At 41.7% G+C, this 12,060-nt stretch overlaps 1 protein-coding gene across 4 annotated transcripts in view; it reads left to right on the top strand.

The window, feature by feature from the left end:
- Nucleotides 1–3,106: 3,106 nt before the first annotated feature.
- Nucleotides 3,107–12,060, top strand: part of CEP162 (centrosomal protein 162) — a 109,355-nt gene continuing 100,401 nt past the window's right edge. For all 4 annotated transcript variants that reach the window (XM_032858048.1, XM_032858049.1, XM_032858047.1 and 1 more), the window contains exons 1-2: nucleotides 3,107–3,218; nucleotides 4,250–4,365. In XM_032858048.1, coding sequence (XP_032713939.1) covers nucleotides 4,309–4,365 — 57 coding nt within the window. In that variant the 5' untranslated portion in view covers nucleotides 3,107–3,218; nucleotides 4,250–4,308. The remainder of the gene's footprint in view (nucleotides 3,219–4,249; nucleotides 4,366–12,060) is intronic.

The following is a 12,060-nucleotide window of genomic DNA, read 5'->3' as shown; positions in this document are numbered from 1 at the left end:
ATGCTGTCTCTAAAATAAAAATAAGCTGACTGAGCATTATACTTCCTTTCTTTAAAGATTTTATTTGTTTATTTGATGGACACAAAGAGAGGGAGAGGGGGAGAGAGAGAGAGTGCTCAAGCAGGAGGAGTGACAGGCGGAGGGAGGGAGAGGAGCCAGACAAGGAGCCTGATGAAGGGCTCCATCCCAGGACCCTGGGATTGTGACCTGAGCCAAAGACAGATGCTTAGCCAACTGAGCCACCCAGGCACCCCACTATACCTCTTTCTTAGTGGTAGATTCTGATGTATATTAATTTATTCTTTACCTTTATCTTTTTGATCTCACATGTCCCAAACCTACTCTTTGGGACCAATATGACAGTATCATAAAATTTTGTGAGCTTTATCTTCTACTTTCTGGTTTGGATGTGCCTAGGTAAAATAACCTAGAATAATTTTCACTTCCTGCTCACCAACTACAATTGGTATGATGCCATCAGTATAATAAACCATCATGATATTCTGTGAAATGTCAAGACAAATCCTCCAGATTACATTCTGTTAGAGTACAGGATAGTTAGTTCAGCCAGTGGGGGAAACAGTGCATGTGTCCTACCCAGGTGCATGCCAACTGCTTTCACAGTTTTTTTCTGAAGAGAATTTAAAAGACCATATTTGCCAGATAAGTAATGGCATACTGAGTGCTGTGAACTGGGTTGATCTCTTTCAGTTAAGCAAATATATCTGACATGACAGCTGAAATCGATGCCAGTACTTGCTTAAGTTACCTGTAGTCCACTGTCATGGAAGAGCCATCTGGTTTTCTGTAAAAGCCAAAAAGTTTGAAGAGGGATATGCAGGGTTTACTTCCCCTGCATCCTTTAAGTCTTTAAGTGGTGACACTAATCCCTGCCATTCCTCCCAGGAAGTGCTATTATTTTTTATTTGCTCACTTGGATGGGGGTGGGATATTTTCAGGGGCTTCCACTTGGTTCTTCCTACCACAATGGTTCCACAGATCAGGGAACCAACACAAGAGTTAGTGAGTTCTTCCAGTTATAAAGTACACTTGGATATGTTATATATCTCAATCATTCATTTGGGGAGTGGGGATACAATCACAGGGAAGGCCACAGACCCACTGCACCCTTGTGAAACATACTTGGGCTAGAACTCTAATTTTTATCTGGCCTCCATATTCCCCCACTCTAACCGGAAGACCCTTATGGGATTTCAGTTTCCCTGACACCAGGGTCAAACTCCTTATCCAGCAGTCCTTGAAAAGTTGAGGATCCTTCTTTCAAAATTTGTGTGAAAAGTGGATCGTGCCCCCTGTCCATTCCAATCCTCTCCACATACAGAAACAACTATGGGTCTCAGTTTTAAACCATGCTGACTAGTTTTAATACATAGAAATTGCAAAAGTGCTCGCTTTGGCAGCACACATATTAGAAATTGTGAAAACATTACGGAATCTAAAATTTGTCTAAGGTGATAAGAAAAGGGATAGAGGTATTTAACAGAGCACTGTTTAAAAAAGTGATCATTAAAAATAAAATAACTGCATGTTTATATTCCAACAAGTTGAGATGGCTCAGAAAACTGGTTATGGTCCAACCTGTTGGGTGATTTTCTTGAGCTACATTCATGGCTCCAAAGCAGGTGTTTTATTGAGCAGGCATGCTCCAAGGGCACTGGAGCAAAGCTGGCTGTTGTTGAAAGTATTTGCAGAAGGCTTTTGGAAGAATGAAAGAATAGAAGCTGGGTAAGAAAGGAGGTGAAAACAAGTCTTGAATTCTGGTTCAGCCACTCTGACTTCAAGCAAGTCACTTAGCGTCTCTGCTTCAGTTTTCTCATCTATAAAATGAGGACAACAACTTCATAGAGACCGTGTCCATCTTTTTACATGGATTCCTTCAGACTGACTACTGCTTCACTTCTCTTCATCAACCCTTGCTACCTTCTACTTACCCTTTAGATGGTTTAGGTTTCAATTTAGACTTTGTTTCCTCTAGGAAGCCTTCGCTAACCTCCTGGGTGGGGTGGGGTGGTGAGACCACCTCTAACATTTTCTAAGCACACCCAATTTCTATCATAGCTGTTGTCATACAGAATTGCAATTGCAATTGTCTGATCATTTGTCTATCGGCTCCATTAGACCAAAGACTCTATTAGGTCAGGCATTATGATCATTTTGTTAAATATTTTGTTAGCACATATTAGAAACCAAAACCATAAGCTAAATTGAATTGACTTGCAGAGTGTAAGGATTAAGAGGAAATCATTCATGTGAAGCACCTATCAACCTATGTGTTCAATAAATAGTAGCTTTAAAAAAAGAAAACTCCATTATTCAGATTTTTATCTGAGGGCACAGCTCCTGGCCTGGATACATTTGTATCACAATAACACTTGCTGAATGAAAAATTTAGGCTGGTGATAATGAAGCCCTTTCAACTGTTGTTCATTTTACTTTTACTACTGTAAATGCTGTCCTCTGAAACTGAAACGTGTGTGTGTTAGAGGAAGAAAGCGCAAAAATAAAAAAAAATCCAAGAAAATAATTGTAAGATACCACCACAGACCGGGAGTAAGTGAGGGGTAAAGGGAAACCAAAGAGATGCTCGGAGAGGAGTATCGGTTTGAGGGTATGTGTATTTTCAATTTTTTGCCCACTAGATGGTGGAACTGAGCCTCTATCTTCGTAACAGAATTCTGTCTCACCGAGCTGAGTTTCTCTCACAACGCCTTCTCAGGGGTTTGCACGTGGAAGAAGCCAATAAAATAATTTTTCCAAAATTTCCGCTTAGAAAGCGGAGCCAAAACCACAAGAGAAAGTTAGGAAGAGAAAAGACGAGACGTGGGGAAATACAAGGACTAGGGGAGCTAAACTACATTTCCCGGGAAGCCACGGGCTGGGCCTACAACACCCAGCATGCCTGTGCGGCCGCCCTCGAGACCCGCTCACTCAATCCACTTTTCCACGGAGCGCGGAGAAAGCTGCGGAGTCTCTGTTGGTGCAGTAGCGACGGCTCTTACGCTCCAAATTATTCGGAGCCGCGGGAATCGCCACCTTCTCGTGGAGGAGAAAAGACAACAAACTTGGTCCCGTGGGGCCCACAAGCCACGTGACCAGTCCCGGTCATGTGATCCGGGAGCGCGGCTGCTGAGGTATGTTACCCTGGTAACTGTTGGCTCCCGCAGACCTTCGGGATAGCGCGGAATTCAGAGACTGAGGTAGGTGAAGCTTCCCACTCGGTTGGCCACGACGGAGACTGTCCTCAGACCCACTCCCCAGGGCTTTAGTGTTCCGGGTCACTCCCGTCCTCCGCCCACACTCCGTTCAAGTGCGTCTTTGTCTTTCCGCCACTCTGAAACCCGCGCTTCCTGGAGCCGAGACCCCGCCAAGTGGAGCCCATAGATGGGATCCGTCTCCGATCTAGAACTTGGGGCTAAGACCTTAACTGCACACACCCTGAACTGATCAGAAATGCTAAAGAGGCGGGGAGGTGTTATTCTGCAGGTTGGGAAAAATACCGTCCGTGAGGGGTCTCCACACACACAGCCCCTCGCATCGCCTCTGGAAATTGAAGCTGCGGTTTGAGTCGCCTCAAGGTGGTATGGCCCAGAAGCTGGGACAGACCTAAAGTTGTTTGGGTTCGTTAGAGGGATGGGGAGAGCTTTGCGTTACAAGTCACTTATGCATAGTTTTGTTGACTTTCCCTCGCCTAAAGGAACATAATTCGTTTTAATTTGTATACTCCATTAATTTTATTTTAGTTAGATTTTGAATCTTAATGAATTTTGTCTCTATCCAGAAACAGTCTATTTTGCAAAGTATTAACAGGGACTGATAACTGACCGAATGATAGGGCAGCGCGAACTCTGTCCTGTGCTTTGGGGGGGAAAAATGGCCTTTTGGACTTGCGAATATATAATTTTTGAAAGATTCCTTGAGAGGACCTGATTGTTTCAGGGACATTAAATAACATACACCCCATAGGCTTAGGAAATACTGTGGAGGCCACCCTTCAAGACTTGGATGTTAACAATGAAAATGTAATTCTGAACCCTAAGTACAGTGCAAACTGTGAAAGCTGCTTTTCCAAAGCAGTTTTATTCATGAATTTAGAATCTTTTGTCAAGGTTATTGGTCAATAATTGTGCACATAAACTAAATCATAAGAGAAATGTCTGAGGTTTAAGTCTGGTTGCTGTTATGAGGTGATGTGAATTTCCTCAAAGCATATTTATTTCTCGTTATTTAGTGTTTCCAATGTTGTAAATACTTTGGAATGTTTACTTTCGTAAGTGAAGATTCTTGATTATGGCTCATTATTCCAAAGAAGAGCTGGATGAAGAGTTTGAACAATTCATGAAAGAGGTAAGTTTATCTTTTTAAAAGCTATGTTGTAAATTTGTGTCACAAGAAAGTCCTTTTTCAATTCTCTCTTTCACTTCTTATATGTAGTCAGCCATTTTACTAGCAAAAGGTATTTATTTGGGAATGACAGAAGAATTGCAATTCAGAACATGCAGGCTGTAGTAAAACCATAGGCAAGTCCTGAGACCAAAGGAAAAGAACCAGTACTTTACAGAGAAAATGAGACAAGTTGGGAGGGGCTTCTTTGAAGGAAAGTGTGTTGGAAAGAGAGTTCAGGGTGGCCACAGTTTCTCATTGGCGGAGTTGTGGTATTTTCTTATTGGCTAAGCTAGTTGCTTAGCTCGGAGAAATTCTTTCTTCCCCCTGCTGGAAAATGCAAGGTCCCACCTGTTACTGGGTTCTGCAATTGACGATGAGTTGATAGATAGGGAATGAGAGCTCCTCCTTCTGGCCACCTCTTTGTATTTTAAATGTAGTTCCTTTGATTTTGTTTTCACATTTCTGTTTTGATCCAAATCTTTCCTCAGAAGCATTGCTGACCAAGAGTTGGGTCATCTGTGTTTCAGTGCCAGGAAACAGCTGTCCTGGATGTCAGAAAGTGTATAGCAGTTAGAACCCATTTTGAACCATGTTTGAGTAACAAAGAAGCTTAAGAAAGGAAACTCTTAGGCATTTCCCTTCCAAAGTCTATATCTTGTTGAGGTCATACGCATTGGAGATCATCTTGAAGTGTTGAGCTAGCATCAGCTTGACAAGCAACAGATGCAAAACTTGAAAATTATTATACAAGAAAAGTAAAAGCAGCATGACAATTCCAAATTGTATGATGGTTCTAACCATGACCCTGGCCTGAAGAAAGCCAACTGAACAAAAGACCATTGAAAGTCATGCGAAATTTGTTGTAGTCAATGTGCTTGTCCCTTAATTTTGTGCAGTTGAGTTTCTACTTTCCAGAAGAGTTTATCTATGTGCAGTAAGTGGTGTCTGCTATCACACAGAGGCCTCCTTGCTCAGCAGGCAGAGCTATACGATTGTCCAAAACTACTTCAGCCAGCAGGTTGAATAATCATTGTTGGGTTGCTATTGCTTTGGCTGTAGAATTGAACCAGCTCTTCTAGCTGTGTCTGTTAGTACTTAACTCTGAAGGGAGAAAGGCTCTCTCTGTGAAGGCAAAGCTGGAGTTGTGTATGCCTTCTGGAGATTCTTGTTTAAGATGCTTATGAAGGTTTAGTGAGGTAGACCAGTAGGAAGCTGCTAGTTTGTTATGAAACAAAAGTAGAAGAGTCAATACAGCAAGAGCACATTGACCTTTTATCCTTCAGCCATCAAGGCGATGAATTAAATGCCCAAGCATAGGGGCCATTACCAAAACCTCCACGTACAGCAGTGTAACCAGGAGCTACACACAGGGCTCCCTTATAAGTATTCGTGTTTATGAACCCATTTGTCGGTACAGAGGCATTACCATTATTCAGCCAAGGCTCAAATACCACGTTTCAACATACTGAAAGTCTTCTAAATATATGGGTATGGCAGCCTGCTTACAAATCATCCAACTTACATCAGCTCTTCCACAGTGTGTTTTACGCACGTATTCAAGAGATCTCGTTTCTCCCACCTAGGGTTGGGTTGAATTGAGGCAGGGAACAAGTATGTGTGGTTTTAATATTCTAACTTTATAAAACAACAGTTTAGGCATGCAGCGGCAATCGGGCGTCCAGCAAAATTACTGGTAGGGTGAACTAAGGCATCACTATTGCTCTGGACAGCTGATGTTTCTGGTGGCAGATCCCACAGTCAGATTCCCCCTTTTGCAGCAGCTGGTAAGTGCAATGAGAGCTTTATCTGTCATGGAAGAGAAACAAACAATAAGCCTGGTCCAGTCATTTTGGGAAAGTGGTCTTTATCAGATGTCTGCTTTCATTCCTGGAAACCACCAGGTCACCAGTTGGTGTGAAGGTCCAGTCTGGGTTAGTGCTTTCTTTAGATGTGACGTGTGAGTCCAGGAGTGTGTTTCTTGAAATGTGGTGGCACGAGGGTTGGTAAACTACCTGGTAGGGCCCCTCCCGCAAGACTGAAGAGAGAACTTTTTGAAGTGTGTTTTGTAGTAGACAAAATCTCTGGGTTGCAAGATGGGATGCTTATGGCCTTTGTCTCCCGGGAGAGTGCTGTGAAGATCTACTGAAGCATGGTTGTTCTCAGCAGAAACAATGAGGCTTTTATAATACCAGAGTAGATCTCCTTTTATCAGCTGTGGATCATATGAGGCAGGAGCCAGGTGCAGCTGGCGCCCTGTGAGTGTCTCAAAGCATGTAAGAGTTAATGAGTTACAGTGGGGGTTGGATCTCAGATTTAGAAGGACCCAGTCGTGTGCTCGCTTGGGCAGCTCATTACTAGCAGGACCCAATTTTGGCCAGGTTTTGGCCCTGTTACTTGAGGGATCTGCACAAATTTTGCCAGTTGAGTCTTAATGGTGCTTTTGGTGTGACTAGCCGTGAGGATTGAAGGTGGTAAGCACAGTGATAGTGCTGTAGAACTGGCCAAACAGCATAGACCTTATTTGTGAACTTGACTGTTCACTGATCACTGTGAAGTTCGAGAGGGCTTCCTCAGGCTGGAATAATCTTTCCTAATAGGATTTTAGCTACAGGTAAGGCCGTACCCTATCTGTAAGGGAAGTTTCAGATCAGTGAGAAAACAAACCAAGACGAAAACATATCCACAAGGCGGAGAGCTGAGTAAAGCCATTTGCCAAACTTTGAATGGTCCATTAGGCAATTTAAAATGTCAGGAGGTGGTGTGGATGGGTTTCCCGAATTGTATTTTGGACAGGTGGGGCAAGCAAAGTAGGCACTTTTGTGGGCTTATTAATATTTCTCTACCAGCATTGATTAAGGCTGTCATCCTATTGGTAGAGCAATAATTAATGTATGTGTGGTGGTTAATTATGAGATTTTTGAGACTCTGGCAGGACTGGATTATTATTTGTCTCAAGGTAGAGTTCTCTCTTCTTATCAAACCAACAATTATTTGATTTCCAATATTGTTTTTCCTTCTCTGGGGCCAATTAGGACATTTTTTGTCAGTTTTTTTTAGATTATCATTTGAGGCAATATCCCTTTGGACCATGACAGAGTTTGGTTATTGGTTCCTTTAAGAGCAGCGTTTTTTAATGGAAACATCAACATGGTAGTTTCCTTTGGCCTCCAGGGAGTCAAGTCTGGAATGCACAGGGGTCTTAATAATAGCCAGGACAGTTCGCAAAAGTTTGACATCTAATAAATTGTGTACATAAGTCATTTGTAATTTTATTCCCATTAGAAGTAAGGAAAACTTGCTGTTTCCATAACATTCCAAAGTCATGAGCTGCCCAAAGGGCATACTGACTGTCCGTATATATGTTTGCAGTTTAACCCTTGGCAAGGGTACATGACCGAGCACGAGCATATAATTCAGATTTTTGGGTCAAAGTAGCCAAAGGGAAAGGTGCTGCCTGGATGATTTCAAAAGGAGTTTGCAATTGCATACCCAAAACAGTACCATTTTTGTCCTTTAAATAAGACCCATCAATAAACTGACAAATCTGCATTGGTTAGAGTTATCTGTAAATCGTCATGGGCAGGCTGGTTCAAGGGAATCCTGTTATTATTTCTTTAGTGGCCTTATCTGAAAGAGCAGTGGCAGGAATGGCTCTGAGGCAGGGGGCTGTCCTTGTGCCATAGGGTCCAGCTGTTGGCTGTACTATCCTGTGGGTTGATAACAGTTTCCTGATTTTTGGGTGAGTTCTCCAAGGGTGTTGCCTTCCTTCTCATATACGGAAAGGAAAAAGAGGAGCTATTTTCTTTAAGGCCCCAGAGGCTATGTCATCCTGATCTTCCCAAGTAATAGGGTCAGGTTTGTTGGGCGATACAAAAGAAGTTTGGAGTCCAGTTTTTGACTGCAGTCCCCTACCCTGAGAAAACTTTGTAATTGGCACTTAGTTTTAGGTTTGGGGAAGTTCAACATACCACAAAGCCCAACTGTATCTAAATGAACCCCTGTTCTGGGGTGCCTGGGTGGCTCAGTCAGTTGAGCAACTCTTGATCTTGGCTCAGGTCTTGTTCTCGGGGTTGTGGTACAAGCCCTGCATTGGGGTCAATGCTAGGTGTGGGGCCTACTTAAAAAATAAATAAATGTGTGAACAAACAAACCCGCATTCCAAGATCAGATGCCTTAAATATTGAACCTGAGTTTGAGCAAACTGCAATTTTTCCCTGGAAACTTTATGTCTCTCTTTTTTTTTTTTAATTTTATTTTTTATAAACATATAATATATTTTTATCCCCAGGGGTACAGGTATGTGAATCTCCAGGTTTACACACTTCACAGCACTCACCATAGCACATACCCTCCCCAATGTCCATAACCCCAACCCCCCCTCTCCCAACCCCCTTCCCCCCATCAACCCTCAGTTTGTTTTGTGAGATTAAGAGTCACTTATGGTTTGTCTCCCTCCCAATCCCATCTTGTTCATTTACTCTTCTCCTACCCCCCTTAACCCCCATGTTGCTTCTCCTCTCCCTCATATCAGGGAGATCATATGATAGTTATCTTTCTCCGATTGACTTATTTCGCTAAGCTTGATACCCTCTAGTTCCATCCATGTCGGCGCAAATGGCAAGATTTCATTTCTTTTGATGGCTGCATAGTATTCCATTGTGTATATATACCACATCTTCATTATCCATTCATCTGTTGATGGACATCTAGGTTCTTTCCATAGTTTGGCTATTGTAGACATTGCTGCTATAAATATCCGGGTGCACGTGCCCCTTCGGATCACTACGTTTGTATCTTTAGGGTAAATACCCAGTAGTGCAATTGCTGGGTCATAGGGTAGTTCTATTTTCAACATTTTAAGGAACCTCCATGCTGTTTTCCAGAGTGGTTGCACCAGCTTGCATTCCCACCAACAGCGTAGGAGGGTTCCCCTTTCTCCGCATCCTCGCCAGCATCTGTCATTTCCTGACTTATTAATTTTAGCCATTCTGACTGGTGTGAGGTGATATCTCATTGTAGTTTTGATTTGTATTTCCCTGATGCCGAGCGATATGGAGCACTTTTTCATGTGTCTGTTGGCCATCTGGATGTCTTCTTTGCAGAAATGTCTGTTAATGTCCTCTGCCCATTTCTTGATTGGATTATTAGTTCTTTGGGTGTTGAGTTTGCTAAGTTCTTTATAGATTTTGGACACTAGCCCTTTATCTGATATTTTCTCCCATTCTGTCAGTTGTCTTTTGGTTTTGTTAACTGTTTGCTTTGCTGTGCAAAAGCTTTTGATCTTGATAAAATCCCAGTAGTTCATTTTTGCCCTTGCTTCCCTTGCCTTTGGCGATGTTCCTAGGAAGATGTTGCTGCGGCTGAGGTCGAAGAGGTTGCTGCCTGTGTTCTCCTCAAGGATTTTGATGGATTCCTTTCTCACATTGAGGTACTTCATCCATTTTGAGTCTATTTTCGTGTGTGGTGTAAGGTAATGATCCAATTTCATTTTTCTGCATGTGGTTGTCCAATTTTCCCAACACCATTTATTGAAGAGGCTGTCTTTTTTCCATTGGACATTCTTTCCTGCTTTATCGAAGATTAGTTGACCATAGAGTTGAGGGTCTATTTCTGGGCTCTCTGGTCTGTTCCATTGATCTATGTGTCTGTTTTTGTGCCAGTACCATGCTGTCTTGATGATGACAGCTTTGTAATAGAGCTTGAAGTCTGGAATTGTGATGCCACCAACTTTGGCTTTCTTTTTCAATATTCCTTTGGCTATTCGAGGTCTTTTCTGGTTCCATATAAATTTTAGGATTATTTGTTCCATTTCTTTGAAAAAAATGGATGGTACTTTGATAAGAATTGCATTAAATGTGTAGATTGCTTTAGGTAGCATGACATTTTCACAATATTTATTCTTCCAATCTAGGAGCATGGAACATTTTTCCATTTCTTTGTGTCTTCCTCAATTTCTTTCATGAGTACTTTATAGTTTTCTGTGTATAGATTCTTAGCCACTTTGGTTAGGTTTATTCCTAGGTATCTTATAGTTTTGGGTGCAATTGTAAATGGGATGGACTCCTTAATTTCTCTTTCTTCTGTCTTGTTGTTGGTGTAGAGAAATGCAACTGATTTCTGTGCATTGATTTTATATCCTGACACTTTACTGAATTCCTGTACCAGTTCTAGCAGTTTTGGAGTGGAGTCTTTTGGGTTTTCCACATATAGTATCATATCATCTGCGAAGAGTGATAGTTTGACTTCTTCTTTGCCAATTTGGATGCCTTTAATTTCCTTTTGTTGTCTAATTGCTGAGGCTAGGACTTCTAGTACTATGTTGAATAGCAGTGGGATAATGGACATCCCTGCCATGTTCCCGACCTTAGTGGAAAAGCTTTCAATTTTTCTCCATTGAGAATGATATTTGCTGTGTGTTTTTCATAGATGGCTTTGATAATATTGAGGTATGTGCCCTCTATCCCTACACTGTGAAGAGTTTTGATCAGGAAGGGATGCTGTACTATGTCAAATGCTTTTTCAGCATCTGTGGAGAGTATCATATGGTTCTTGTTCTTTCTTTTATTAATGTGTTGTATCACATTGATTGATTTGCGGAATGTGAACCAAACTTGCAGCCCTGGAATAAATCCCACTTGGTCGTGGTGAATAATCCTTTTAATGTACTGTTGAATCCTATTGGCTAGTATTTTGGTGAGAATTTTTGCATCTGGGTTCAGCAAGGATATTGGTCTGTAGTTCTCTTTTTTGATGGGATCCTTGTCTGGTTTTGGGATCAAGGTGATGCTGGCCTCATATAATGAGTTTAGAAGTTTTCCTTCCATTTCTATTTTTTGGAACAGTTTGAGGAGAATAGGAATTAGTTCTTCTTTAAATGTTTGGTAGAATTCCCCCGGGAAGCCGTCTGGCCCTGGGCTTTTGTTTGTTTGGAGATTTTTGATGACTGTTTCAATCTCCTTACTGGTTATGGGTCTGTTCAGGCTTTCTATTTCTTCCTGGTTCAGTTGTGGTAGTTTATATGTCTCTAGGAATGCATCCATTTCTTCCAGATTGTCAAATTTGTTGGCGTAGAGTTGCTCATAGTAATTTCTTAAAATTGTCTGTATTTCTTTGGTGTTAGTTGTGATCTCTCCTCTTTCATTCATGATTTTATTTATTTGGGTCCTTTCTCTTTAACTTTATGTCTCTTTAAGACAAAAAGTTTTAACAGCTACATGCTGTCCTCCTGGGAAGAGGCTTGGGAAAGGGAGGAGAGAAGCAAGTCATCTACAAATTTAAAAAGCATGGTAGGGCCTCCAGAAAACTTTATATCATCTAAGTCAGCTTTTACAGTTTGGAAGAAGTAAGACTCTTAGTAAAACCCTGGGGCATTACTTTCAAATGTTTTGTTTTCTTTCCCAAGTTAAGCAAAAAAGATACTGGCTAGCCTTATCAACTGGAAAACTAAGGAATACACCACAAAGATCAGTAACAGTGAAAACCTTGCTTTCAGTAGGAATAGAAGCTGGTAGCTATTGAGGTTAGGAACAAGAATGTGCCAAAAAATAACGTTACTTACTGCTGATAAGTCCTGGATAAACTTCCATCCTCAGCTACTGGGTTTTCTTACAGGTGAAATTGGGGAGTTACAAGGACTCATGCAGGTGATAATAAGTC

The sequence above is a fragment of the Lontra canadensis genome, unplaced genomic scaffold (genome assembly GCF_010015895.1).
Source record: "Lontra canadensis isolate GAN:19392208 unplaced genomic scaffold, GSC_riverotter_1.0 scaffold14, whole genome shotgun sequence".
Classification (NCBI taxonomy): Eukaryota; Metazoa; Chordata; class Mammalia; order Carnivora; family Mustelidae; genus Lontra; species Lontra canadensis.
This window is presented reverse-complemented; position numbering and strand designations above follow the sequence as displayed.